Source organism: Trichosurus vulpecula, chromosome 3 (assembly GCF_011100635.1).
Source record: "Trichosurus vulpecula isolate mTriVul1 chromosome 3, mTriVul1.pri, whole genome shotgun sequence".
Classification (NCBI taxonomy): domain Eukaryota; kingdom Metazoa; phylum Chordata; class Mammalia; order Diprotodontia; family Phalangeridae; genus Trichosurus; species Trichosurus vulpecula.
In genome coordinates this window covers 412,001,808-412,028,426 of record NC_050575.1, presented here as the reverse complement: position 1 = coordinate 412,028,426, position 26,619 = coordinate 412,001,808, and the positions used below count along the sequence as shown (strand labels likewise).

At 50.2% G+C, this 26,619-nt stretch overlaps 1 protein-coding gene across 5 annotated transcripts in view; it reads right to left on the bottom strand.

Moving 5' to 3' along the window:
* Positions 1-276: 276 nt before the first annotated feature.
* The window catches only part of APOB (apolipoprotein B), a 44,247-nt gene continuing 17,904 nt past the window's right edge, over positions 277-26,619 (bottom strand). For 2 of the 5 annotated variants that reach the window (XM_036752498.1, XM_036752500.1), the window contains exons 18-29: positions 26,024-26,235; positions 25,561-25,746; positions 24,869-24,990; positions 24,064-24,274; positions 23,452-23,627; positions 23,185-23,372; positions 22,261-22,391; positions 21,458-21,831; positions 8,213-15,706; positions 7,149-7,263; positions 6,738-6,921; positions 2,672-4,700 (exon numbers count right to left, since the gene is read on the bottom strand). In XM_036752498.1, the coding sequence (XP_036608393.1) occupies positions 3,132-4,700; positions 6,738-6,921; positions 7,149-7,263; positions 8,213-15,706; positions 21,458-21,831; positions 22,261-22,391; positions 23,185-23,372; positions 23,452-23,627; positions 24,064-24,274; positions 24,869-24,990; positions 25,561-25,746; positions 26,024-26,235 (10,962 nt within the window). In that variant the 3' untranslated portion in view covers positions 2,672-3,131. The other 3 variants (XM_036752502.1, XM_036752499.1, XM_036752501.1) reach the window with 3 other exon arrangements.

The following is a 26,619-nucleotide window of genomic DNA, read 5'->3' as shown; positions in this document are numbered from 1 at the left end:
ACAAACAGAAATGCGACTGCATAAGGAACTCATCGATCAGCTCGTATTTTTAAAAGGCATTTGTTGTTCATCCTTTATTTTCAACCAGGATGGATGAAGTCTCAGGGTGAGGACTTGTGGGTATATTGGATTAGCATTAGGCAGAGCTGCACAAGTGGTCGGCCTCATTCTCTCTTTCAGAGCCACTGAAGTCCAGTGGAAAGACACAGTCAAGATGACAGGAGATGGCCCAGGATGCAGTAGATGATCTTGATGTCTTCCGTGTCTGACCAAGCTCTAAGCACTCCACAGTACCTGCTTCGGCCACCTTCATGGCTGTTGGAATAAATTGTTCTCATCCACCCATTCCAGTGGGGAAAGTCTTTACATGCTTGGGGTAGACAGTCCTCTAACTCACCAGTGGGTTTGAAGCCTGTTGGTTGCCCTCAACCTGGTTTAGCCTGTCTGCCCAGATGGTTTACCTAGGTGTGGTCACTACACATGCTACGGCTTCTTGGTGCCACAGGTGGATAATAAAAGTGGATGAACAGTCCTGAGAAGGGTATGGCAGCCCTCACACCAGAGGTGCTAGCCTTCCTTGAACACCCCATATGCCCCAAAAAGGTACATGTGGGCAATAATAGAAATAGATAATAATAACATTTCTATAACGCCTACTAGGTGCCAGGCACTGTGCTAAGCACTTTACAGATATTATCTCATTTTATTTCTTTATATTATTTATTTTTCTTTAAAATCTTAGCACATCCTATAAGAAGAATATCAGGAACACAAAAGCCTAGTGTGAGCTGAGATTAGCAATGACTACTTATAGCAACAAAAAAGGAGTTTTTGTTTTATTTTGTTTTGCTTTGTTTGTTGTGTTGAGGACAAGAGAAGCGCCAAAGAAAGAATAACTCTTCACAGTGAAAGGGGTAAAGATAACAGAATCCGGTGAGAAATGTGAATTACAAATTGCTTCGCACAGTGCCTGGCACATAGTAGGCAGTATAGAAATGCTTATTCTCTCCCTTCCCCTGTCCTCCCCTTCCCTTCCTTTTCCTTCCCCATCTCAACTCTAATTTTTCTGTTCCTTTTTTTAAATGAATGGAAAGACAGCACAGAAATGGTTAACTGTTTGAAAGTGAATGTGAGTGAGGAGATGAGAGCATCTGGCTCTCTTGGATGAGTTCAGTCAAGCTACTTAGCTTGGATGAACTATATCATAGGGTACTGTGATTGCTGATTGGGTGACAGTGACCTCTGAAAGGTCTTGAAGAGAAGTGAGGTGCTGTCAATGAAGACAACAGCAAGTTAAGAGAGAAATCTCAAATCTTTAAGCCAGTGAGCTTGACCTAAATTCCCATCAAAATCCTGGCATGCATTATTAAAGGGATGGTTTGTGAGCCTTTGGAAAGGGAAGCAGTGATCACAAAAAGCCAACAGAGCTTCATCAAGAATAGGTCATTCCAGACTAACCCCATTTCCTTTCCTGACAAAACAAAACAAAATAAAAACCTGGACTGGCAGATGAGGGAAATGACCAAAGTATAGTCTACTGAGGTTCTAGCCAAGCTTTTCACAATCTCGTGGATATAGTAGAGCCATTTCTATGCATGTTAGCATAGTCAGAATTAGCTGAATGGCCAGATCCAAGAGGCCATGCTTGGCTCTCTGCTGTGTTACAGTTACTGTTGTTATCATCCAAGTTCTTGGATAAGGCTATAAAGGAGTGCTTGTAAAATATGTAGATGACACCAAATGGAGGCTGTTGAAACACTGAGTGTCAGGATCCAAAAAAGGCCTCTGAAGGCCAGAACAACAGGCAGAAACTAATAAGATGACATTTAATCCACACCAATATATAATTCTACACCTCAGTTCAAGCTATTAACTCACAAACAGAAGTCATGGCTAGATAGTGTTTCATCTGAGGGGCTGCCACGTGGAAGAGGGCCATAGAGGAAAGCACCAGGAGCAATGGCAGTAGGAACATTGACAGAAAATTTGATTTAGGGTTGATGTAAAGAAAGACTTCCTAAGCATCAGAACATCCAGAAGTGAAATGCACCCCCTCCCCTCAAAAGGAGATACTCTTCATTGGCGATATTCTAGCAAAGGCCAAATGCAGTATTTGGGGGTGATATGGGGGAGGGTGGGTTGATCAGGTCTAGGATAGAACAGACAATTGCTGAAGGCCCCTTTACCACTGTGGAGATAACAATAAGGAATGAACAACACTTTATAAAATGCTTTTTCTTCTGAGAACAGTGAGACACTAGGCTGATATTATTAAGTTGGGTGCCCTGCATTTTAGTCTGGGCTTTGGTTCTGGGCAAGGTTTCTCTTCTAGGGGCTTCAGTGTCTTCTTTTTTTAATATGGGAAAGGAGGGTTCAGACCAGAGGGTTTCTCTGGTCTTTTCCAGTTCTGACTTAGAAGTTGGCTCCAAGCTGCTTCTGGAGGTGGGATGCTGAGATGAGGAAAGGGGGTTTAGAGGGGGCCCTTCCAGTGCTGTTGCTGACCCTGACACCATGGAGAGCCATGCCTGGCAGGGGCCACAGGCAGCAATCGCTGGCAAATTAATCTTTCTAAGGCTGAGGTGAGAGCGTGTTACTGCTCAAAATGTGTCAATGCTCCCTAATGCTCCCAGGAGAGAGCTCTCAGTAGTTTATGAAAGACTGGTCACTTAGCTTAAGAAGATATAATAAACAATTCATTTATTTGTATTTTCCAAGTCCAGCTAAATAACTCAGATTATAATTTTCATTCTCTCTCCCCACCTTACAAAGTCATAGTTCCATAAAGTTCTGACACCCTGATTAGCAGCACCTGTCACCAATACAATTCCACATCCTCTAATTGTATGCCCTTGGATGAAGTGAGTTCTTCGTAAGGGGGAGACTCATGGACTCCAAGCTGTCCCAGGGTGAGTGGTGCCATCTTTGAATGCACTACAAGAACATGGGTCACTCAGGCCTAGATTTGCTTCTTCATCTGCTCAGCAATCAGGTGCCCAGTGAGCTGGCCATCAGCAAGGGGATGATCAGCCACTCTCCAGGTCTTCCTTCTTTTTGGAGTTGTCTTGTGTGAGTCCCTGAAGGTTTCCCCCAAGGACACTGCCCTTTAGTTTGGGCTCTTTGGTGAATTGGTGCTAGTGAAAAGGGTAGGGCACACTGATGGTCAGTTGCCCTGGGTGGGCCTGAACGTAGCTGGTGGTCACCCCCTGGAGGCTGTACAGAAGCTCAGCCATGTACATAAGGAGCGCATGGCAGCCTTGGACAGAGAGGCTGATGAGCCTCATTGCCTTTTCAGTGGCCCACTGGAGACCCCGAGAGAGCCCATCTGAGGCGCCTTGCAGGTGGGCCACAAGCAGCTCATGATGCTCCGCAGCCTTCCTCTTGGCTGCTGTGGCCCACACGCCAATCCTTTCCTGGGCCGCCATGGAGACCTCACGGAGCCTCTCTTTTCCTTTTCCATCAGCATCACGGAGGAGGTCAAGGTACTTCTGGACGTTTGTGTTCGTGAGCCTTTCTACTTCATCTGTCAGTTTGGAAGCCCAGGTGAGAAAACCCTCAAAGGCTTTAGATTGGAAATCCTTCAGGGCATCGATGATTTTTCTGGCCAAATTGATTAACTTGTCTTCAATTTCATAGTATTTCACTGTCCATCCAACAACATTTGGGTCAAAATATTCTTCCCGAAGAATCTTCACATAGTCATGAAGCTGGCTTAGTTTTCTAGAAATTTCCTGAAATTGGGTCAGAACAAATGAATGCAGATTCCAGAGACTATTTCTCAGGTGTATAAGTACCCGTGGGGTGAGATCGGAAATGAAGCCAACAAGGTCTAGAAATTCATTTTTGAAAGAAGCAAATGTTTTCTCCTTTAAAACTGTAATACTTTTTTCCACCTGTTGGAAAACCTCATCAGTGAATGACTGCAGAGAAATCAGAATGTCTGAAAATTTGGCTGCCTGAAGCAAATTGAGCTTGTGTTGGATGTCCTCGGAAAATCCCTCCAGATTCTCTCGAAGTTCCCCGAGTCTCTTTTGGAGGTCTGGGAAGGCTGCGTTCTCATCCAGATCCTTTATGTAGGAAATCAGTGCTTCTAAGGCTCGGTGGAATCTGGAATAAGCCTGGGACAAGGCCTTACCAGCCTGGTGCAGGACCATGGAGTAGAGCTCATCACCTGTGTACCCAGTGGCCTGCCCCGGCAGCTGGAATTGGCTGACCTTCAGCAGCTCAACGCTGGAGTCCATCAGCAGCAGGGTTTTCTTGTGATATTCCTGTGTGAGCCTCAGGGCCCCGTCGAAGGCCTGGTTCTTGAGATCCCAGACATTGGCTTGTTCTGCCTGGTAGAGATGCTGAGCGCTGTCCTCCCACTGCTGGAATGTGTCGGCGGCCTTGCTGGTGGCCCGGCGCAGCTCCGAGTCCACCTCATCTATCTGGTTTAGGGCCCCATTATATACTTCGTCTGCTGTCTTCTGGAGGAGTATCCACAGCTTGCGAGAGGCACTGCTGAAATCCAGGCCGGTCTGCTCCCGGTGACACCTGTCTGCATAGAGGTAGAGGGTCTCTCCTGCCCGGTGCAAGGTGGCTGCCAGGGTTTGTGCCAGCTCGGAGACTGCCTCCTCATTCCAGTTCACTCTGAGCTGAAGGACGTCAGGACTCTGCTGTGACATCACTATCTCCATTAGGTCCAGCTTCCTTTCAGGAGAGACCTGAGCAAAAGAAAACATCGCAAGGGGAGGGCCTCCTATTAACCTGAGTGTCCATGGCATTTCTGCAATTTCTCTATGGTTTCCCAAGAGGTTCTGCTCACTTCTAACAGTTTCCAAATGGAATTTGGCCTTTAAGCTTCCATTGGCGCTTGCATGTATCTCTGTTTCTTTTTCAAACAATTCCATCTGCCTGATTCCTCTTCATTATGACCATCATTTATACCCTTCATGTAGAAATCACAAGTTGCTGATGCAGAGGGGCCTTCCTCCTCTCTCCTGCCCAGCCCCCTCCTCTCCTCTGACTGCCCCCCACCCTGGTGCAGACCCTCCTCCTCCTCTCCTGCCCAGCCCCCTCCTGTCCTCTGACTGCTCCCCACCCTGGTACAGACCCTCATCACCTCACACCTGGACTATGGCAGGGGCTGCTGGGGCATTTGTCTGCCTTGGGTCCCTCCCTGTTCCAGTCCATCCTCCATTCGGCCACCAAAGGGATTTTCCTAAAGTACAGGCCTAAGCATGCCACACCCCACTCCTCAATAAACCTAATGGCTCCCTCTCACCTCCTGGAGCAAAGACAAAGACTCTACTTGGCTTTGGACCCCATTCACTACCTACCCCTTGCCCTCTTTCCTGACTTCTTCCCTCTTATTTCCCAACATCTCTACAATTCTGGGATTCCTCTCACATGAGACCCTGTCTCTCCTTCCTGGTCATCTCCTTCCTCACCTCTACTGCCCAGAATTCCTAACTCCTTTCTAGAGTCAGTACGAACAGCCCCTGTGGCTGGCGACCCTTTCTGGTCTCCACGGCCGCCAGTGTCCTCCCTCTCAAAAATAATTTTTTATTTATACCGTGTGGACTTAGCTAGGGACCTAACTGGAAAATAAGGCCTTGGAAGGTAAGTGCTGTTTCCTTTTCGGTCCTTGTATCTCTGGCACCTGCCAAGGCCAGAAACATAGGTGAATAATAAGTGCATGCCAATGGGTCAATTGATTTGATGCCTAGACTGCTCTGAGAACTTGGCAGTTAATTTCCTCCCCATATCCTCCTCTGCAAAGAAGAAGGAGATAGATGCAGCTGAGGTGGCCAATGCTCGAGTTCATCTAGCCCAACACCTCTTGGGAAAATGACTCTGCTAGGACCCCATGGTAGGTAAGTCAGTCACTGACGCAGGATGGAAGCTCAGGCCCCTGACTCTCTCTATCCCACCTCATTCCCCCTGGCACACCTTTTAGGGGGGAGATGGCATCAGGGACCAACAAAGGCACTGGAGGAAGGGATGATAGAGAAAGCCTGGTTACTGGAGCCAAGACCCAGCCCAGGGTGGGGCCCTTCCTGCCTCTGCCATTTGTGGCTTTTCCAAATAGAGGGAGGACATCTGGAAAAGGAGGGGATAGAGAGGGGAGGAGGGAGCAACAGAGAGGGGAACAGGAGTGGCTCAGGAAGGAGAAGAACCCTGTCCTGCTAAGGCTCTGATAAGCTTCAGAAAGCAACAGGAGATCAAGGGTCCAGTGACCTCTTCAGCCAATTCTTCCTGGCCCTGTTTGGCTACAGTGAGGATGTTATGATGTTATGTTATGTTAGAGCCCTGGGGCAGAGTCAGAGGCCCTGGGTTCCAATTCCAACTTGTTCCTTTACTAGCTGTGAAACCTTAACTACTTTCCTGGTAGACCTTGGTTTTCCCTTAAGTAAAACTGGGAAGGAAGGAGCTGGACTGATGACTTCTGGTGTGATCTCCTCCTTTCCAGTCAGACCAGAAATCTGGCAATTCCCTGTTTGCCTCTGTTGGGAATGGAGCTTGGGAGACTGGGGCCATCTGGGGAGATGCTGCCTGTCCAAGGAGGTACAGAGCCAAGCCATACTTGGCTTCATCAATAAAATAATGACTCCTGAGGACAAAACAAATCAACCTGCCTCAGTTTCTAGAAAGCTCCCAGACCCAAAAGCTCCTGGCTCTGTGGAACATTCCAGGGGCCCTTTGCCCACTACCCAGCTGGGCAGGCTCACCCTGCCTCTGCTATGCCCAGGTGCCCTCACCTGGGGGAGGTAGTATATCTTTTTTTGAAGAACCTGGGGGCTTTTCTGGGAATCCAGGCCCAGGGTGCCGATGGGAGAAGAGGAGATCATCAGGGAGCAGCTGTTTCTGTCTTTCTGGTAGTTCATGAGGACATTGGTGAAGGTGGGACTGGTGACTTTGAAGGTTGTGGTTTTCTCCAAGTTTCTGAAAAGTAATGCTCTGTCCTCAGCCATTCATGGTGTTGAGACCTGGCCCTCTCCCTTCTGCTCTGCCAGGGCTCAGCTCAGCAGCACCCCCACTTGCCACCCCCACAGGGGCCAATATCCCCCAACCCCACCCTGGAAATGCTTGGTACCGCCTTTGGATTGACATTCTGTATGTTTACTGAACCAAATCCTGGCTCCCTCTGCTGCACATGAGGCCATACTTACTTGAGGCCTTGAAACCTAAAGCTATCTTCATACTCAGCACTCAGTTCCTTGTGGGAGAATGAGCCAGATGCCTTCCCCCCCAAGACACCATCTTCAAAGGCATATGTGGCCCCATCTGTGGGAAAGAGATTGCACAGGCTGCCAGGTGAACAAGGAAGACCGCTGAATGTGCGCAGACCCAACAGGTAAGAATTCAGCTGGGGCCACCCCATGGTATAGACTACTAGGCCTGGAGTCAGACAGACCTGTGTTCCAATCCAGCCTCACACACTTGCTGGCTGTGACACCCTTCCCTCTTGGCTGCCTGTTCCCTAAGCTGTAAAATGAAGATAACTACTTCCTTCCCAGGGTGCCTGTGAGGACCAAATGAGAAAATATTTGTAAAGCGCTTTGTAAACTTTAAAGCGCTATATAAGTGGTAGCTATTGATAAAATAATGATTTTTATTATTCTGAATTTCCAACTGGTGAGAAATGAAATTGCCACAATTTTGAAAAATAAGATTGTTTATCAAAAAAAAGCCATGACTTGGATATTCTCAGGCCTAGCCGGGAAATGGTTTGGATGGATTCAGTTCTCTGTGAGGCTGCCCGCTGCTGAGCCACACTCTCTGCCTCTGAGGAGGCACCCCACTTTGTTTCCCCAAAGGAGAGTTGTGCTGAAGTGTCTGCACACAAAGAAGAGGCAGCTTCTCAGGGCCACTTCCTGCCGTCGGGGCACAGGAACAGCTGCTGTTTGCTTAATAAGCCAAGCTGTCTTTATAAAGTTCAATGAACCAAGGATGGTGAAAAAAAAACCTTATCATTCCATTGCAACTTGGCATAGCAGAGTGTGTGGGCCAGACACTGTGCAAATCTCCATCTCCCATAAACATCTAGGAGATGTTTATTATTACAAAAACCAACCTGTCCCAAAGGTTTCTTTTGGCCATGTAGTTTTTCAGCTGGTTTTTGTCAAGGACTTTCTCTAATTCTGAGATGCTGCTGCCTGGGTGCATGCTTCCTTCCTGGATCACCCTGTGGGGACCCCTAGCTCAGAGGGGAGAGAGTAAACCTTGTTCTTACAGTTGAGATCGTACTCTAGCAGCTGCACTGTGCTGCTGCACGTGGCCTCGAGCGCAGTCTCCAAATGGTCTTCTTTCCACTTCAGGCTGGCGTTCCAGGAAGTGTTGTAGACTGGTGATGCTGCTTGGAAGTCTCCAGCCAGAGCTCCAAAGGAAGGCAGGAAGATTCCTGCGGGCAGCCAGAAGGTCAGAGTTGGGACCTTGATGTTCTGCTCAGACATGGTGATGCTCGGCAGGTCAAAGTCTGCAATTTTGTTAGCCACCTCATTCAGATCCAAGATGGTCCCGGCGAAGGGAAGCTTTTTGGGGAGAGTGAATGGGGACAGGGTTATCTGGAACTCAGGTACAGTCACCTCAAAAAAGGGAAGTGTGGACCCTTCTGGCGTAGAGTATTCTGTGGACACTTCCACTTTGGGAAATTTTACTTGGGGCAGTGACGGTAAATTGAGAGCAAATGGTGCCACGCTTGTCTTCTTGGCTAATTTTATGTAGCCACTCTCAAGGCTGGAGGTTGGTGTGATCAAGGACTTCAGTTCTGGTCCAGAGATGATGAATTCATTGGCTGTTTCTTTCACAGGGATAGAAAACTGCTTGCCATTGTGACTTTTGGTATAAACAAGGGCGCTGGAAATATGGAGGTACTGTTTCTTGTCAGCACTGGTGGTCACATCCAGCTTCAAGATGTCCCACAGACTACTGTCATAAACTGGCAGGAGGGTGTCTTTCAGGAAGGACATGTAGCCTTCCAAGGAGCTGGCCATGTCCAGACGGATTTCGGTTGGGTCATTAGACAGCTGAAGGTTGTGACTGAGGGACGCTGTCTGAATGTGGCCCTCACCTTTCCAGCTGGCCCGCTGTTCCTTGAGGCTGGCAGTCAGGGTCACCACCTGGTCAAGGGAGGCCTTCTTAAAGAGAGAACTGGGCTGGCTGGCATGCACCTGAATCACACTGGATGCTGTCCACGGAGCCAACTCTAATGTCACTTTGCTATTCTGCTCTCCGTTTGTTGAAAACCCCCTCCTCAGCTGTAAATGGTTTTTTCCGCTGTGTTCCCAGATAGCGTAGATGTGCCCGACAGAAGCCTCCCCGGCAAAGGTTTCCTTTGCCTCCATGTTCCAGATGCCATCCACTTTGGAGGTTCCTTCAAGCTTCACTGAAGAGCGCATGCTCTTGGTGTCCAAGTAGGAGTTGGCCTCGCTGGAGACGGCCCCAGAATACTTTTGGGAAAGGACTGAGCCACTCATACTGCCTTTGGTGTCTGCCTCAATGGACAAGTAAGGGGCAAAGCTTTCCATGGTGAGCTTGTGGTCTACGTTCCCTTTGGCACTGCTGCGCAACTGGGCAGAGTTAAAGTCATACTTGAGTTTGATGGAGGAAGAGATGGTGGGCTTGGACTTCACGTTCCCAGTGAGCTCCTGCTGGAAATTCACTCTCAGGATTGGGCACTGGACTTTGGCTATGGTGCTCACAGAGGCTTCTATGTTCTTCTTGGTCAGGCTGATGGTACTGTCATGATTCCCCTCCACAAATTTGTTATTCAAGGAGAGAGCCGTGGCTAGCTTCAGGCCCCTTTTCCTGGTCAAACTAGTCGTCCCATCTAACTTATACTGTAAAGCATCGATGACGGAGAAAGAGGATGACCTGAAATGAGCCACAATATCTGAGTGATTATATAGGCCCACATTTGTGTTCAGTGTAATAACACTTGACTTGAAGGAAAAATCGTAGGTGAAGTTACCCATGGCTGGAATTGGGATGTGGTCTGATGGCCTCAGAATCTTGACTTCTGGGAGGGTGAGCTTTTGGAGGCTCGTTGGCACATGAAGCACTGGAAACTCGAGGGATGGCAGGACAAGGGTATAAGATGGCATGGAGAAGCCAATGCCAGGGATGGTGAAACCAGGGGTGCTCATCTCCTTGGGCACCATGTAGCCAAATGCTGGCATCTCTGCTGTGAATGGGGAGACTTTGATGTTGAGCATTGGGATGTAGTAGCCTGGAATCCTCAAGGTCTTAGGGAGCTTGTCAAGGGACGTTTCCACGTTGTACTTTTCAAACTTGACCTTTGCTTCATTGTATGACTTTGCTAGGAAATCTAATGCTTGGTCCCTGCCTTTCTCAAAGTGCTGATGGAGAGCATCAATTTTTAGATTGAGGGCATCATAAACAGCTCCGAGGGGGAACAGGATGGAATGACTGTCTTTGTTCTTTTTGTACTGAGCGTTAACACTTAAGTCAAAGGATTGCTTGGTGGTCTTCAGGAAGTCCTTCAAGCCTGTCCTTTCCCACAGGGAGAAGTCTCTCAGAGGGCGAGTCGTGATCTTGGTATAAGGCAGAGTCATTTCAGGAATTGTAAGAGGAATATTTAGGAAATCCAGGTTGGCTTCCCCATTCATGCTCACATGAGCTTCAAGGCTGTTCTCGCTGTTTCCAGCAGAGAAATTCTGGCTGTATCTGTACTGATTGAACCTGGCACCTGATTGCCAACTGACTTGCTGTACGTGGCAGCTCAGAACCAGAGCATAGTTGTTGAGGAAATCAATCTTGCCAGTCAGCTTTAGGGGAAAGCTCACCTTCATGTTGCCTTCATTGTTCACTTCTGCACCAACCTCAAATGGCTGCACCACGAGGTACAGAGAGTTTTTCAAGGTTCCAGTAACCCTCCCATTTAAGCGAGCATCATGGGTGCCTATGAGCTCTCCCTTCATCTCTCCCAGCATCCCTGAGCCTCGAGCATTCAACACACTCTGGCCTACATGTTGGGACTGAACTTCAGATTGGATTTCAAATTTGGCAAAATTGAGGAAACCAGATTCAGAGGACAGTTTTTGGTTCACTTTTATGTGTTTGCTGTTGATGGTATTGGACATGTCCAATGAAGCTACTGGTCCTTCCACAGTGAACCTGAGTAGGGACTTGTGCGTCCCCTCATCTGAGAAGTCGGGGCAGGCCCATTTCCATGACCCCGTCCCAGTGGAAATCACTGCCACGTGCCCCAGCACCAGCAGCACCCTCAGCTCATGGTGCAGGTCCGTCTGGCTTGAAAAGTCCATTTGAGGAAGGTTCAGTTTATGAGAATATTTTGTGTTACTGTCAAAGGTCACTTGCTTCTCTAGCTTGAGAGACAGGTTGTTGCCCAGCTCCACTGTATTTTTGTCTGTGTGGATACTGGCCAGAGTGTTTGCTTTGCCAAGGATGGAGGTTCCCAAAAACATCATCTCACTGTCATGCTCTGCCTTCAGGTACTTGCTGGATAACTGTAGAGATTCCTTCAAAATCAGCCTTTCCATTTCAGGGGCTGAGAGGTGTGCATTGGCTTGAAAAGTGAAAGCCAGGAGGTCCACTGTGGATTGTCCTTCTGCAGTCATGGAGGCCAAAATCTCTGGGCTCCTTTCTGAGGTAGTTGTGTTCTCAACAAACCCACTGGCATCCAGGGTGAAAAAGGGAGATGTGATTTTCAAAGCAGCAGACACTTTGCCAAAGGTTGGGACGATGACTGTGTCGGGGATTTGGGGAAGTTGAAATTCTGGGATCTGAATATCAGGAACCTGAAATTCATTTAGGCTGAGCTTCGGAATGACAATTTCTGGGATGGTCACCTCTGGGAGATGGAAGTCTGGTAGGGTGAGTGCGGCAAGAAGTGTGTCTTTCACCTTCAAATCCTGCAGAGAGATTTCTGGCAGGGGCCACCGGAATTCACTGGACATGATTTGGTCAATGGTCCTAATGATCTTGAGTTTGATTTCTATGAGGTCAATTGTAAAGGATGGAACCACAAAGGTGTTGAGGATGGAAAATTCTGGGGTGGTAAACTGGGTTGCAACCTTCATTTCTTTCAATTTCTTTATGTTGATCTGTGCAGAAGGGATCCTTAAGTCTGTCAGGGGAACGATGAAATCAGGAGTCTGAAAGGTGGCTTCTTGTAGAGCTCGGAGACTAACCTCAAAGGCAGGCAGGGTGCCAAGGGCCGTTTTGATCTCAGGGACAGTGAAGCCATGCTCCACCAGCCTTTTTACACTCTCAGCCCAATCTCTGATGTGGTACTGCTCAGCAAAGTCAGTTAGCTCTTTGGCAATCAGCATCCACCAGTCCACGATATAGGTGACGAGGGTGTTGTAAACCTGGCTGATGATTTGTAGGCTACGATGGATTTCCCTCTGAATGTCCAATTTGTAGAGTCGGTCTCGTGTGTCTTCGAGGATTTCCTGAAATCTCTCTGTGATGTCAGTTACATAAGTCGAACTCATGACATCCCAGAACCAGTCAGTGATCACTGTCAGCTGGGTATCTTTGATCTCGTCCAGGTAGTCGGCGAGTGTGGCTCCGACCATTGCTACATACAATCTGGTGGCCTCAATTTTCTGTGGAAGCTCCAGAGCTCGGATTTCTTCATTGATTTTCTGGATCAGCTCATGGATTGTTTTGTTGGCTTCATCCACAAACTGGTTGTAATCAAAAGACCGCAGCGCCTTTACTAAGAGGTCAAGGAATTTGTTCACTTCGTCAATCAGCTGCTCAAATTGAGCTGTCTGGGCTTTCTTGACGGCCTTATCAACAAGAGTGCGCAGTTTCTCAAAGTACGCTTTGATTTCCATTTTTTTCAAGGCATTGGTCAGTTTCTGAGTGGTTTCTTTCAGCTTGTATTGGTTGGCCAGTTGGACTAATTTATCCATTAGGACCTGGACCTGTTTGTGTACTTCATACTTATGAATAAGCTCATAGGTTTTAGCTCGAAAAACATTGATCTTCTCAGCCACCTTGTAATCTTCCAAAAGATTCATGACAATATCTTTGATATACTCAACAATATTGCTTAATTCTTGGATTGGCAATGATGTTCTCAAGAATTCTGTACACACTCTGACATCAATGTCCTCAACTTGCCCTTTCAGCCAATCAGCCCAGTACTGGAAATCGATATTCTGAATCTGTTGGTTCAGCTGCTGCAGCTTCTCAAGAATCTGAGCTTGAAGCCAGACCATGAAGCGGATTTTATTTACATTGATTTTTTCAACCAATCCATACACATCTTGGATTGATCTCATTACATAATAACGGATTTTATAATTTTCCTCAAAAACCTTTAATTCTTTAACTTTTTCATTGATTAGTTCTATAATTGATTCTTTTAACTTATGTAGGTCATAATTATCTTTAATATACTGATCAAATTGTATCAAGTAAGTCTGTAACTGAGATGTGATTTCATCGAGTCTAATTTTGGCATTGTCCAACGAAATTTGTAGATCATCAACTGTTATCTTATAATTTTCCATAAAAGCAATTAGTTTCTCTTTTGCATTTATAACTTGTCCTTCAAAATTAAAGTTAATGAGAAGGTCATTAACCAGTTGTGGGAGCTTATCTAAGGCTGCTCGGTACTGCTTCACATAGTGGTCAATGTTGATGCTTTTCAGGTACTTCTGGAGGTTCTGGAGGGTGGCTAGAATGGCCCCTCGGATCCTCTCAAAATAAGCTGGCAGGCTCTCCGAGAATGGAAGGTTGATCACATGAACATCCAGGTTCTTGTCATACTTGATACTACCAGTGAGACTGAATTCCTGAGGCTTATCAACAATGGTCCTCAAGTCAAACACATCAATAACATTAACAGGCTCCTTGAACAAAGATGGCAGCTCAATGGATGAGTCAAGCACAGTGAGGTCGGCAACAGCCCCAGCCCTGAGCTCCATGCCTGCTCTGTCCTTGGTGTTGTAAGTCTGGAGGTCATGGTTATACTCATTTTTGTTGGCCAGGACTTTGAACTTCCAGGTGTTGGACTGCTCAGCTGGAGTCAACAGGGTGCTGATTTTGTGATCCAGCACGGTCTCGATGCTCCTACCGGAAAGGAGCTGATGGTCTGAAGATGTTTTGTAATCGTGGGAGAATGTAAGGGCCAGAGGCTCTGCTTTCAGAAGGAATTTGCTGTAGAGCTGACCCGTGTGCTTTCCACCCAGGATCAGGTGCCCATTGCCCTTGGTGTGAGCGTCCATGGCCAACACGAATGGCTCCATCATGGCATGGAAGACGTTGTTGAAACGCAGGGACTCTGAGGTGAAGGCAGTGTTGATGTCAATGGAAGAAGCCAGTCCGGCAAGGTTGGCGCTGACGTGGTGGGTCAGCTCTGTGCCCCGCACCTTGCCCACAGTGTCTGTTTTGTAACTTGCAGACAAGTCAGCATATGTCAGGGTGTAGATGTGCTTGATCTCCTCGTTCCCATAGGTGCCTTTCATGTTACCCCCCAGATTTAGCTTTAGTGGCTCTAACTTCAACTTCCCTGTGTTGGTGAGATCCAAGGCATTGTACCTGAGGTTGTTGTTCAAGGTAGCCAAGAGAGAGTAAGGTTGAAGCTGGAGATTGAAGCTCTGTTGATAAAGTTTGTTTTGGCTTAGCACGTTATCAACTCTGGAGGTGAAATCCAAGGACCACTCAGCAATAGCCAGGCTGTTCACATATTCCAGCTTGGTCTCTTTATAGGACCCCATCAAGTCATTTGACAACGTCAGCCCCTCTTTGTTAATTCGGAAGTTGAAGAGGTTTTTGCTGTCCGTGCCCAGAACTGTGGCCTGGTACACGCTTCCCAGGGCTACCTCTGTGAGAGCCACCTTTCCGTCCAGAGTGTATTTTGCACTGTGTTCCTGGTAGCGTGCACTAGTTGTCACCTTTAAGGATGTTCCCAGAGGTCCCAGGGCAGCATTCAGCTCATTCTCGAACATCAGCGGAAGGATCTTGAGGTTGGTGGTAGCACTAGTCAACACGCCATCTTGTCCAATCCTTAGAGTGGCCTTGTGAGCTCCGCTGCTACTTTGGTCTGTGCCCAGGAGGTCAGCATTTAATTCAAGGCCACGGGAATTGAGGGACCCTGAGAGCAGGGTGAAGACCTTCAGGGTCCGGAAATCAAGCTGGTGCTCAGATCGGAGCAGAGCACTCTGCCGTGCCAAGGTCAGGTCCAGCTTGTGGGCACCCACAAGGTCAGAGTACTTTCCAGTGGTATCTGATTTCACAGTCAGTTGGCTATTTTCATATGTCAAGGAAGCAGTGTTTTTTACAGTGCCGTCTTGTAGGTTGGAGGAAGAGGTGACAGAGAGGCTTCCGTCCCCATACCTGCCCATCACCTGGTTGGTGGCCTGGAAGAAGGAGGAGTCAAACCTCAGATTGGACTCTCCACTAATCTGGCCTGTGGTGACATCTCTCTGGTAGGACAAGGCATACGTGCTCTTAGCATACAAGGAAGAAGCTGTGAGCTGACCGTCTGCTTTGATTTCTTTGACAGACAAATGAAGCTTCCTCTTTGAATCTAAATGGACTGAAAAGGACACCTGTGGCCCCAAGTCACTGGAAGCATCAAATGTTAGGAAACCTTTGGAAGCTGGATTATTCCCAAATTTTTCTACATGGCTGAGCTTGATATTTGAATCCAGAAATTTGTGGTGCAGAGATCCATCACAGGATAAAGTAAATGTGTTCCCGTGGTCATAAGTTGTTTCCCCAGATCCTAAGATAAAAAAAGAAATGATGTTGGTTGAATAAAGTAAATATAATCTGATCCAGGGAAGCTAGGTAGCAGATAGAGCACTGGGCCTGGAGTCAGGAAGACCTGAGTTCTAATCCAGCCTCAGATACCTAGCAGTTGAGTAACACTGGGCCAATCACTTAACCCTGTTTGCCTCAGTTTCCTCATCTGTAAAACGAGCTAGAGAAGGAAATGGCAAACCACTCCAGTACTTTTGCCAAGAAAACCCCAAATGGAGCCACGAAGAGTCGGACATGACTGAAATGACTAAGCAATAGCACCAAACAATCCGACCTAACCAAAATCTTTGCTAAAACCTTCCAGGAAGATGGCAATGCCTGACCGATCCAGAGATCAGTCTGTTAGCAACCTCAGTCATACAGAACATAACTGTCTACAAAGATGAAATTCACCAAAGCTGTCTGGACTTCAAAACCCCACAGCTATCATAAAGCCCACGCATTTTATTCCATGGGGGAGGCAGGTAGGCAGCCCTCGTGCCAAAGCCCATCAGATGTTAGTAATACAGACCCTGACAGCTACTGGTGAAATTAAACAAGGTCGGCTGGTTTCCCCAACGACCTTCAATTCTTCCCAGATTATGATGGAGAAGAAGCGGGGAAAAGAGCAAAGCTACGGAGATGCTGCTAAGATCTGGGCAACGTGACAAATGACCAGAGGAGAGAGAGAGAGAGAGAGAGAGAGAGGAAGGACCCACTAAGCCTTTCTCACTTCACAGCTCTGGAGCTCATATCACACATACAGGCAGCACACACAGTGACTTGTGTTCAAAAGATGCCTCCATGCCGTCAAAGAAAGATGAAGTGACGGCTCTTTGGTGCCGATGGAAAAGAGAGAGGGAAGCATGTGGGAGGCTCCATATTTACAAAAAGGTGACATCCTCTCCAGAACTTCCTTCCTCACACTCAGAAGTGATGAGGCTGTCTTTGATCTCAGTCCAGACTTCCCCTCTGGCCAGTGCCCTCCCTCTCTCATGAGCTTGTTTAGTAACTAAGTGGTGATTATTCTGTACACACATGTCCTTCCATAAGAATGGAAGCCCTTCGGGAGGAAAGACTATTTCCTTCTCTGAACATGTAGCTTCAGAGGCCAGCCCATGAATGCACCTACTAGGTCCACAATAAATACATGTTGATTGGTCGAGTGAGGGGGTGAAGGCACAAGCGCTGGTAGGTTCTGCTTGGCTGTGGGGGCTCTGAGCATAAGCCAGCTGGGAATCGAATGGTCTACGTCCAAGGACTACAGACCAGCTAAGAACAGTAAGAACAGAATGGCCAAGATGGGCCTTGGAGGAAGAAGTCTGAAACCACATGAAAGAAAGCATGGCTTTTTGAAGAGGTATAGTCTGGTTGCTTAAAGTGTTAAGTTGTAACTAGCTGGAAAAGTGACACTCCCCACCATCCTGGGTCAACAAAGATTGGCCTTTTCAAACTTCCTGATCAGGCTGATCCTGGGGTCTATTTGACTGGCAGGAAGTTTGTTTGTTTGTTTGTTTGAACACCTTCCTACTCTGACCCTAATCCAGGCTCAGTCACCTCATCCTTGTGGCCATACCCTTCTGCCAGGGCAGATCCCACCCTGCCCACATGATCTCAGCCTGTTCTGTTCTTGTCCCTGGCTTTTCTGTAAAGCCTCCTTTTTAATTAAAAGGGGAGGCTCTAAATATGAAGTTCTTATGTTGCATTGCTCCATCATGAAACTCTCAGAGATACTAAGTCCAAGCCCAAGCCCAAGGCCACGATCATCAGGGTCAGGGGACCCATCCAAAGCCCACCCTCTCGTGGGGATCCTGGACAGACTGTCCTCATTATCTGGACTGCCAGACGATGCTAATTGCCATGTTTTGACTGGAATGATGCAGAAGCAGTTCTACTGTATCTGGGCCAGACATTGGGCTGGGTCCTGGGAAGAAAGAAGCCCAGGACAAGCACATGGAGAGAAAGGAGAGGGGGAAGATAAGCCAGGCAGAGGAAGGGGAGCAGCCGTTCATTCTTTTCATTCCTTCAGCAAACATTGAGGACATGTGCCTGGGCTGGTGCTGGGCATGGGTATGACAGGGTCCCCATCCTGCCCTCATGGAGGACCAGACATAGTCAGGGCAAAGCACCTCCACCCAAAACTACACCAGCCATATAGTAAATCCTGAACCACCACCCAGAAGAGAGGAGGGTGGAGGAAGGCAGGCTCCTTTTCTATAAGGCAAGCCAGGAAAGGCTTCATGGAGGGTGGTCCTCAGAGCAGGGCCTTATGCAACAGCCCAGAGTTCAGGAGGCAGAGGTAGGGGGCAAAGTGGTCTGGGCATCCAGAACAAGGAAAGCAGAAGAGATATCAGCTGCGGCTAACGTGGGGTGCCAAGCAAGGGCATTAGGGAGAGGGGGGGCCTGGAAAGGGAAGCTGCCAGGGGTGTCTGGACACTATTTAGTAGGTGCTGAATTGGGTTTGAGTCAAGAAGCAGCAAGAACAGCAGGATGAAGAATGGCCTGCAGGAGGGAAGGTAGGATGCAAAGAGGCCAGCAAGGAGGCTGGGCCCACAGGAAGTGAGAGATGACAGAACAGACGTTGCTGTGGCAGTGGAGACAGGGCCTGGGAACTGGCTGGATTGAGGAGGAAAGGGAAGGGAAGAGACCACGATGAGGCAGAGGTCCTGGCCTTGTGGCAGTGGGAGGGCATCAGGCCAAAGTGGGGAGTCCCAAGGAACCTTGGAAAGAAAGGCAGAGAGCTTTGGCTTGGGAATTGGAGCATCTGAGGTGTCAGAAGGGCAGGCATGAGGGCTGGGGTCTGAGGCTCAAGACATGTCAGGGCTGGAGATGGAGATGGGGGAATCACCAACATAGGCAACGATGAAGACTTGGGCTGTGAATGACCCCGCTAAGATGGGGGGGGCGGGGAGAGAGAGACAGACAGAGAGAGAGAGAGACAGAGGGAGAGAGATAGAGAGAGAGACAGAGAGAGAGAGACAGAGAGAGAGACAGATGGAGAGAGACAGAGACACAGAGAGAGAAACAGAGAGAGACAGAGAGACAGAGGGAGACAGAGAGAGAGAGAGGAGGGCTGGCCCTTCCACAAAAAGGGGGATGCCAGAGGACCCAAGAACATTCGACTCCAAATCTGTATCATGTGACCCCCAACCTGCCTGGGTGGGGGGTTGTGGCATCTGCCATCACTCCTCTAGACACACCCCATCCACCTACTAGCAAAGTCATTTAACTTCTGTGCCTCAGTTTCTTCATCTATAAAATGGACCTAAGAAGGCCTCCTGGTAGATTACATTCCACGGGCCTTGGAGCACTACAGGAATGTGTGGCTGGCTATTCTTGGGCCCCCCTCCATACCAGCCACTGCTGCCACCTGCCTGGGAGCCTTTGCTCAGGTCACTCTCTAGGCCTGGTCTCTCCTCTCTTCTCTTTATCTAGCTGTGCTCTGAGGTTGAACACAAGTCCCACCTCCTGACCAGCTGTGCCTCCAGGGACCATCCCCTGCTATTGAGACTCCACGCAGCCCCTAGCATGCCTGGACAGATATGTACACACACTGCCTTCCCCCAGAAGCCCTGTGATGGGCTGATTTTGTGGTGGGGACCCCAAGCAGCACAGCTTCTGTGTCTTCTCATTGCCTATGTGTGGTTCTGGTGAACTTAACCCTGGGAGGGAGGCAGGAGGGAGGAGGAGAGAGGGCCAGGCCAGGGGCCTTGTGCTCTGGGCCATTCAAGCCCACCCTGGCAAGGTGAGGCTTAGGCCAGGGACCGACACCAGGTCCTGTTGATGCCCTCTCCCATCTACTGCCCCCTCCTCTGCTCTCACAGTGAATGCCTTCGCCCTCCTCCTCACTGGCCTTCCTGCCTCTCCAGCCCATCCTCCACACACCCTCCAAAAGGATCCTCCTAAAGCAGGAGGTGGAGGTGGCCAAGTCACACCCTACACAAGAAGTCCCCAGGCTTACCCAATACGCATCCCTCTGCTTGGGGTTGAAAGGTTCCTCCTGCTCGGCACACAGTCCTCCCCTTCTGGCCACATTGGCCCACTTCCTCTTCTCCTACCTCCTGGCCTTTGCAGAGGCTGTGACTCCCAAGCCTGGAATGCCCTCCCTCCTCATCTCCACCTCTTCAAGTATCGAGCTTCCTTCAAGTCTTGGGTTAGGGCTCCTCTCCTGTCTGAGGCCTAGCCCATTCATCTCGGTTCTCCCCACCCCCACAAATATCTTTGTATTTATTCAGTATATAGCTTGTACTTACTTCCCTGGGCCTATTTTGTGTCTATATAATATAAGCGAAGCTTCTTCAAGCCCAAAGGGATCATTTCATTTTTGTCTTTGGGGCCTCAAGACTGGGCACAATGAATGGCACGTAGCACGTACTTTAATAAATGTTTGTTGAAACAATGAATGGATGCATGGATGGATAGATGAAGGAAGGAGCAAATAGATGGATGAATGAATGGATAGATGAATGGATGGGTGAATGGAAGAATGGATAGATAGGTAGATGTATGGATGAATGGAAGGAACGAAGGAAGGATGGATGGATGGATAGATGAATGAATCGGTGAAGGGAAGGAAAGATAGATGGATGGATGGATGGAAGGATGGATGGATGGGTGAATGGAAGGAAGAATGGATAGATAGGTAGATGGATGGATGAATGGAAGGAAGGACGGATGGAGGGATAGATGAATGAATGGATAGATGAATGGATGGGTGAATGGAAGGAAGAATGGATAGATGGATGGATGGAAGGAAGGATGGCTGGCTGGCTGGATGAATAGAAGGAAGGATGAATGGGTAGAAAGATGGATGGATAGAAGGATGGATAGATGAGTGAGTGGATGGATGAATGGATGGAATGTTTCTATTTTTCACATCTCCAAAGACATATCAGTAGATAGAGAGCTGGGCCTGGAGTCATGAAGACTCATGTCCCCGAGCTGAAATACAGCCTCAGACACTTACTAGCTGGGTGATGCTGGGCCAGTCACTTAACCCTGTTTGCCTCAGTTTCCTCATCCGTAAATGAGTTGGAGAAGGAAATAGCAAACCACTACAGTATCAAATCCAGTCTCAGACACTAGCTGTGTGACCCTGGACAAATCACCAGTTTGCCTCAGTTTCCTCATCTGTAAAATGGACTGGAGGAGGAAATGTTAAACCACTCCAGTATCTCTGCCAAGGAAACCCCAAAAGGGGTCATGAAGAGTCAGACATGACTGAAATGACTCAACAACAAAAAAGAGACAAAACACAGACATTTTATGAGCAAACCCCATCCTACCTAACCAAGAACCTTAGGTTTGTAAAAGGAGCCAGAAGGAGCCCACTGCCTTCCTATTTTCTGGAAGGTTTGCCTTTCTGCAGCTACGTGGCCCCACAACCAGTGTCTAGCATGACAAAGGCGGCAGAAGGGGCCTCTGGACGCCTGCCCTGCAGCCCATCTCAGCCCGTGGTCCCTCTAGAGTCACACAGAACAGGCAAAGGTCTCTTTCTCATGCCAACCCTTAACTTTCTCTCCAGGAGATGTACCCCGAGTCCCTTCCAGGAATGCTCCCACATCAGGGCCCTGCTGTCCCCTGGCCGGTCCTCTCCTCAGGGTTCCAGACCAGGAAGAGGCACCCTGCCCTCTTCACTCCAGAAGCCACGCCTAATCACCCAGTGCATGGGCACCATAACTGACACCCCAAATCCCCTGGTAAGATGACCCCTGCGGGTGGGGCACTGGCTCACCTTGCAGACTGTAGGAGAAGAGACTGAGGGCTGAGTCAGCTTTCATGTGATACCGGGACTGGAAGCTGACATGCCCGGCTGCATCAGCGGTGGTGTTTCCGCCGGTGTAGGAAGCTGACCAGTTGTAGAGGTTGCTGTAGATGTTGGTGGAGAGCTCCAGGACACCCAGGAGGGGAACCCTAAGGGAGTAGGACTTGGGGATGGTCAGTGGTGGCAGCCTGAACTCTCGCGCAGGCCACTGGAGTCCGATGGCCTGGAGGTCCAGAGCTGGCATCCGGATTGGCTGAAGCTGCTCCAGTGACTTCCCACCAAAAAGCAAAGGAATCTCGACCTTCACATGATTCTTGTTCAGTATGTATCTGATTCGGCCATCACTGTAAGCAACCAAGGAAGGGTAAAGTGAGCAGTGAGGCTGCATGCAGTGAAATGGCTTAGAACAAAGGGCCACGGCTCTAGTTCTGGCTTTGCCACTGACCAACTAACTAGCTAGCATACTCACTAACTAGCTAACTAGTTAGCTCACTAACCAACTAATTAGCTAGCTTACTAAGCAGCTAGCTTACTCACTAACTAGCTAGGTCACTAACTAGCCAGCTAACTAACAGTGAGTCTCTAGGTCGGTCATGAACTTTTCTAGCCTTACTTGGCTGATCTGCAGAATGGGGAGAATGGTCTGCCCACTCCCATACTCAGGAGACAATCTTTGCATCTTCCTCTTGACCTGTACGCCTAACGAGGGAACCTGAAGCCCACTCAGCCATGGCGCCCACCCCTGAAACTGCAGACCCTCCATCCTTCTTCACCTTTTCAGGAACAGGTTGTCGGGGACATGGAGCTCTGGCATTTCCCATTCCTGGAGGCCTTGGAGCTTCCTCTGCAGGGTCTCTGCATAAGGAAGACCCTGGGACGCCTTCTGAAACCACGTATTGGTGGCCTGGGGCAGGGGTAAGAGAAGTTTCAGGGCAGATTCTAGGAAAGGCAGGGCCACATTGGAGGATCTGGGGAGGGCAGGGAGCCAACAAATGTGGCAGAGGAAGGGGAGGCCCCAGAGGAGGCCGTGCCCCAAAGTGAGCCTTCAGCACCCTTGGGAGGAGGATGCCTTGTGCTGGATTGGAGCCCGATAGGCAGGGCTGGGATCAGAGATAGCTGATGCAGGCGGCCGGCAATGTGTGGACAATGCAGGCAGGTGTGGGTGCCCAATGGGAAGCAGAGTGTGAATGCTAGGAAAAGCCGAGCCCCATCTCTGATGACCACTCTAGCAGGCCCCCCACCCCAGCCTCTGACAAACCCAAGAGGAGTCTCAGCCAGAGGACAATGGAGAGGCTGGGGCATGGTATGTTAGGAGGAGGGGGTGGGCGGGCCTTCAACTCCCTGACATGTCAGGAAGAGGGGAGCAAGGCCTCCAGGACACTGGGGGCCCTGGGGAGGGTATGGGGACCATTGCACCCTTGGAGGCAACCCCCAAATCCCTGAGATCACAGGCTCACAGGAGCAGGGGATTAAACACCCCAAACCCACTGCTTCACTGCCCAGAGCCTTCATTGTGATGTCCAGGGACAGGAGCCCCATGGAAGGCTCTGAGCTGCCCTCGATGGCAGCTCCAGGAAAGACGGGCGCTGAGGGAAGGTCCGTCAGTCCAGCCTCCCCTGGCCACTGCAGCTCGGTCGGACACGTGGGCAACCCCTGGGCACCCCAGTGAGGCAGACCGATGGCCTCCTTGTACTCACCGCTATGAATTTGGAGCCAATGTGGCGGATGGTCATGTCCGTGTGAGCGACCTTGCGGTCCAGCCAGTCTTGTGAGTACTGATGTAAGCTCCCGCCATACCTGGAGACCTGTGTAAGGAGCGTAGGTGCCAGCTTCTTAGTTTCTGTGTTACTGCCCATGTTCCATTCAAATTCAAGCTTCCTCTCATCTGAAAATGCAGACAGAGTGAGTGGGTGCATTTCCTGACCACACCCAGCGGGCACCAGTGCACCCAGCAATGCCCCTACCGTAACGCCATGCTACTTTCTTGGAGACTGTTGTGCCAAGGGCGGTCATAGAGCTGTCTATCTGAACCAGAAGCTTCTCAGAGGACCGGTGCACCAGGGTCTCACTCCTGGCCTCGGCCTGCAGGAGGGGCACGGATAATATGACACCAACTGTGCCCTGCTCCTTCCGGTCACACCTGTGAAGAACCGAACCAGAGCACGGCACATGTCAGCATAAGCCACAGGAGGCGAAGGCCTGCCTGGTGGGAGTGCCTGGACAAAGAGAAGAGGGCTGGAAACCAGGCCCTGCTGAGTCCAGCGAGAGCTCTGTCTAGAACTGCGGAGAATTATGAGAATGATAGCTACCACTTATATGGCGCCTACTGTGTACCAGGCATGGTGCTCTATAAATATCTCATTTAATCCTCACAATCATGCTGGGGGAAGGTGCTGCCATGATCTCCATTTTATAGATGAGGAAACTGAGGCAAACAGGGGGATGTGACCAGCCTAGGGTCACCCAGCCAGTAGGAGCCTGAGGCTGGATCTGAACTCAGGTCCTCCTGACTCCAGGCCCCGCTCGGCACCCTGGGCTGTCTCCCATTTGGGCCGGCAGGGGCATCCCAGGGTTACCTGACATGGCCAGTGAAGGTCGCTTCTGTGACCTTGCTGTTCTGGACGTCCAAGATCAGGCTGTAGAACATGTTCTCCTCATCCGACTGGTCCTGGATTCTCAGGCTGGCACCAAGGTCCACCGCCAAGTCTGGCACCTGGAGGTCACTGGTCAGGGCCATGCGGCTTCGGTGGTATCTGAGCGTCATCGTGGCTGCACTGGGCACCCGTCCTGAAAGAGCATCCCCTCCCTCCTGACCGCTCTGTTCCCGCCCCTCTCCCCAGGAGCCTTACCTTCCCCTCCCCTGCCCCCACTCCAGCCAAGGGAGCCTTTCCTGTCTTCTTGACCCAGGACACTGTGCCCTTCCTCCTCAGCTGGACCCCCCATCTCTGCATCTGCCCCCACCATGATGCCCTCTCTCTATGGAGCCAGGGAAATACTAGGCTTTCTCTGGGCCCCAGGCTCCCTCCCCTTCCTCCATTCTCTGTCCTGGGCCATAATCTCTGCATGAAACATGGCCCCTGCCCTTTTGTGTGTGTGTGTGGAGGCCTTGAGGTCAGAACATGCAGGAACAGGTATACATGCATGTACTCACACCTGCAGTGCATGCATGTAGGTTCATGTACAGGCACGCTCACACCTACACAATGCACACACATACACACACATATACACTCACCCATGCACACCCACACACACACACATACCCACAGGCACACACAGGCACCCTCACACCCATGTTCACCCATGCACACTCAGCACACCCACACCCACTCACACTCACTCACACTCACACATGCACCTTCCCTGAAGGGTGGCACTCACCTTCGGCCTGCACAGCGAACCTCAGCTGATCCACCAAGTCCCTACCCTCCCCCTGCAGCTCATAATTCACACTGGCCGTGTACTCCTCTACATCCCCCGTGGGCTCGAGCTCCAGTTCGAACCTGAGGAAGCGATGAGGGGCAGGTTACAACTGCTGCTCAGAGATAATGCTTTAGGTCCCAGGGCGGATTGGCCGCCCCCCATTTCTGCCATTGGGCTGGCTCAGCCTCATCGGGAGGGGGCAGAGCCCAGCAAACCCTGGAGATTCCAGAGTCATCAGGGGAGAAGTGAGGCGGTGATATGGGGGCCACCTCCCTGAGCCCTTTGTAGACCGGACTGTGATGGTCAGGCATTACACATTATTACATTATATGACTGGTGCCACCCTCCCTTGTGTGGTATGAGGCTGGGGCCCCTCCCCTCCTGAGCTTCCTGAGTACCTGTGAGTGACAGGACTAGGGGTGAGAGGAAGTGAGGCCCAGCACATGGGTCCCACCTGCTCCTTTCCCAGGGGAGGAGACAGGACCAGAGAAGAGAAGGGACCTCCCTTCCCCCTGCCCCCCCATCATTGTCAGGGACAGGGATGAAGGCCCCCCCTGAAGAATGCAGGGCTGGAGTGTCCCTCTATGAACCAGCCAGGCAGGGAAGGGGAGATTCTGTGGGGTCGAGTGGGTCTGGGCTGGGGACAGCACCTGGTATCTCCTGTGAGCGGGTAGTAGGGGGCGGCCTCAATGGAGCTGGCATTGGAATAAGCCAGGGTGGAGCAGTAGTTGAGGCCCCTGAGGAAGGGTCTGCAGTCTGACCAGTATTTCCGGTTCTCGATCAAGGGTGGGATCACCTTGGAGTACTCAGTGGTAGAGACCAGATGGAGAGTGTTACTGCAAGAGAGGCAGTGCCCAGTTACCTCCAGACCTGGGCAGGGCCTCCCAACAGGCCCCCACCCTCCCAGGGGCCTGGGCTCTTAGGGTATCTCCTCACAGGGTTTGCCTCCTTGAACCCTGACTCAGTCAGACCCAGCCCCTCCTCTCTCCCTCCCTGCAGAGAGTGGACAGGGGGGCAGGCATACCTCAGGAGGGCCAGGGACTGGGCTTCAGGTCTCTGGGGGCCCCTCCCCCAGGGCCACCCTAGGGTGCTGCAGCCCAACCCAGAAGGTACCTGGCTTTGAAGAGCTTGACCCGGTTCTTGGGAGCAGGAATGGCAAACTTGAGCTGGCCCTTGGTCAGAGCCAAGCGAGCCTCCAGGCCAGACTCATGGTAGAGGTTAGAGTTCATCTGGACCCCGCTCCAGGCAAAGTCTGGGACGGTGACCCCCAGGTGGGTCACAAACTCCAAAGACACTGAGGGCTTGGCTACCAGCTCTGCCTGCTTCTGGAGGAAGAGAGAGTCGGGGGCGGGGACCGGGGTCTACCTCAGGCCCAACCATCTGTGGCCTCCTCTGGTCCCCGCCGGTGCCCATGCAGAGGGCAGGGGGGTGGCTGTGATGCCCTTGGGGAGGCAGCCACCTCCAGGATTCTGTGAGTTTAGGATGCCCTTACAGAAAGAAGCCAAGGCTTATCCCGGTCCCTACCCCAAAGCTCAGCTGACCAGAGGATCTCCCCACAACTCCTGTGGGCCTGCCCAGGCCATGTGACCCTGGGAGAGTCCTCATAGCGTGTCCACGCTTAGCCGAGTGGACAGGGAGCAGTTCATTCTCTCTCCTAGCAAGGATGCCTAAGCCTCTCTAGGGACCCGCATCCTCCTTCCTTCCTGCCC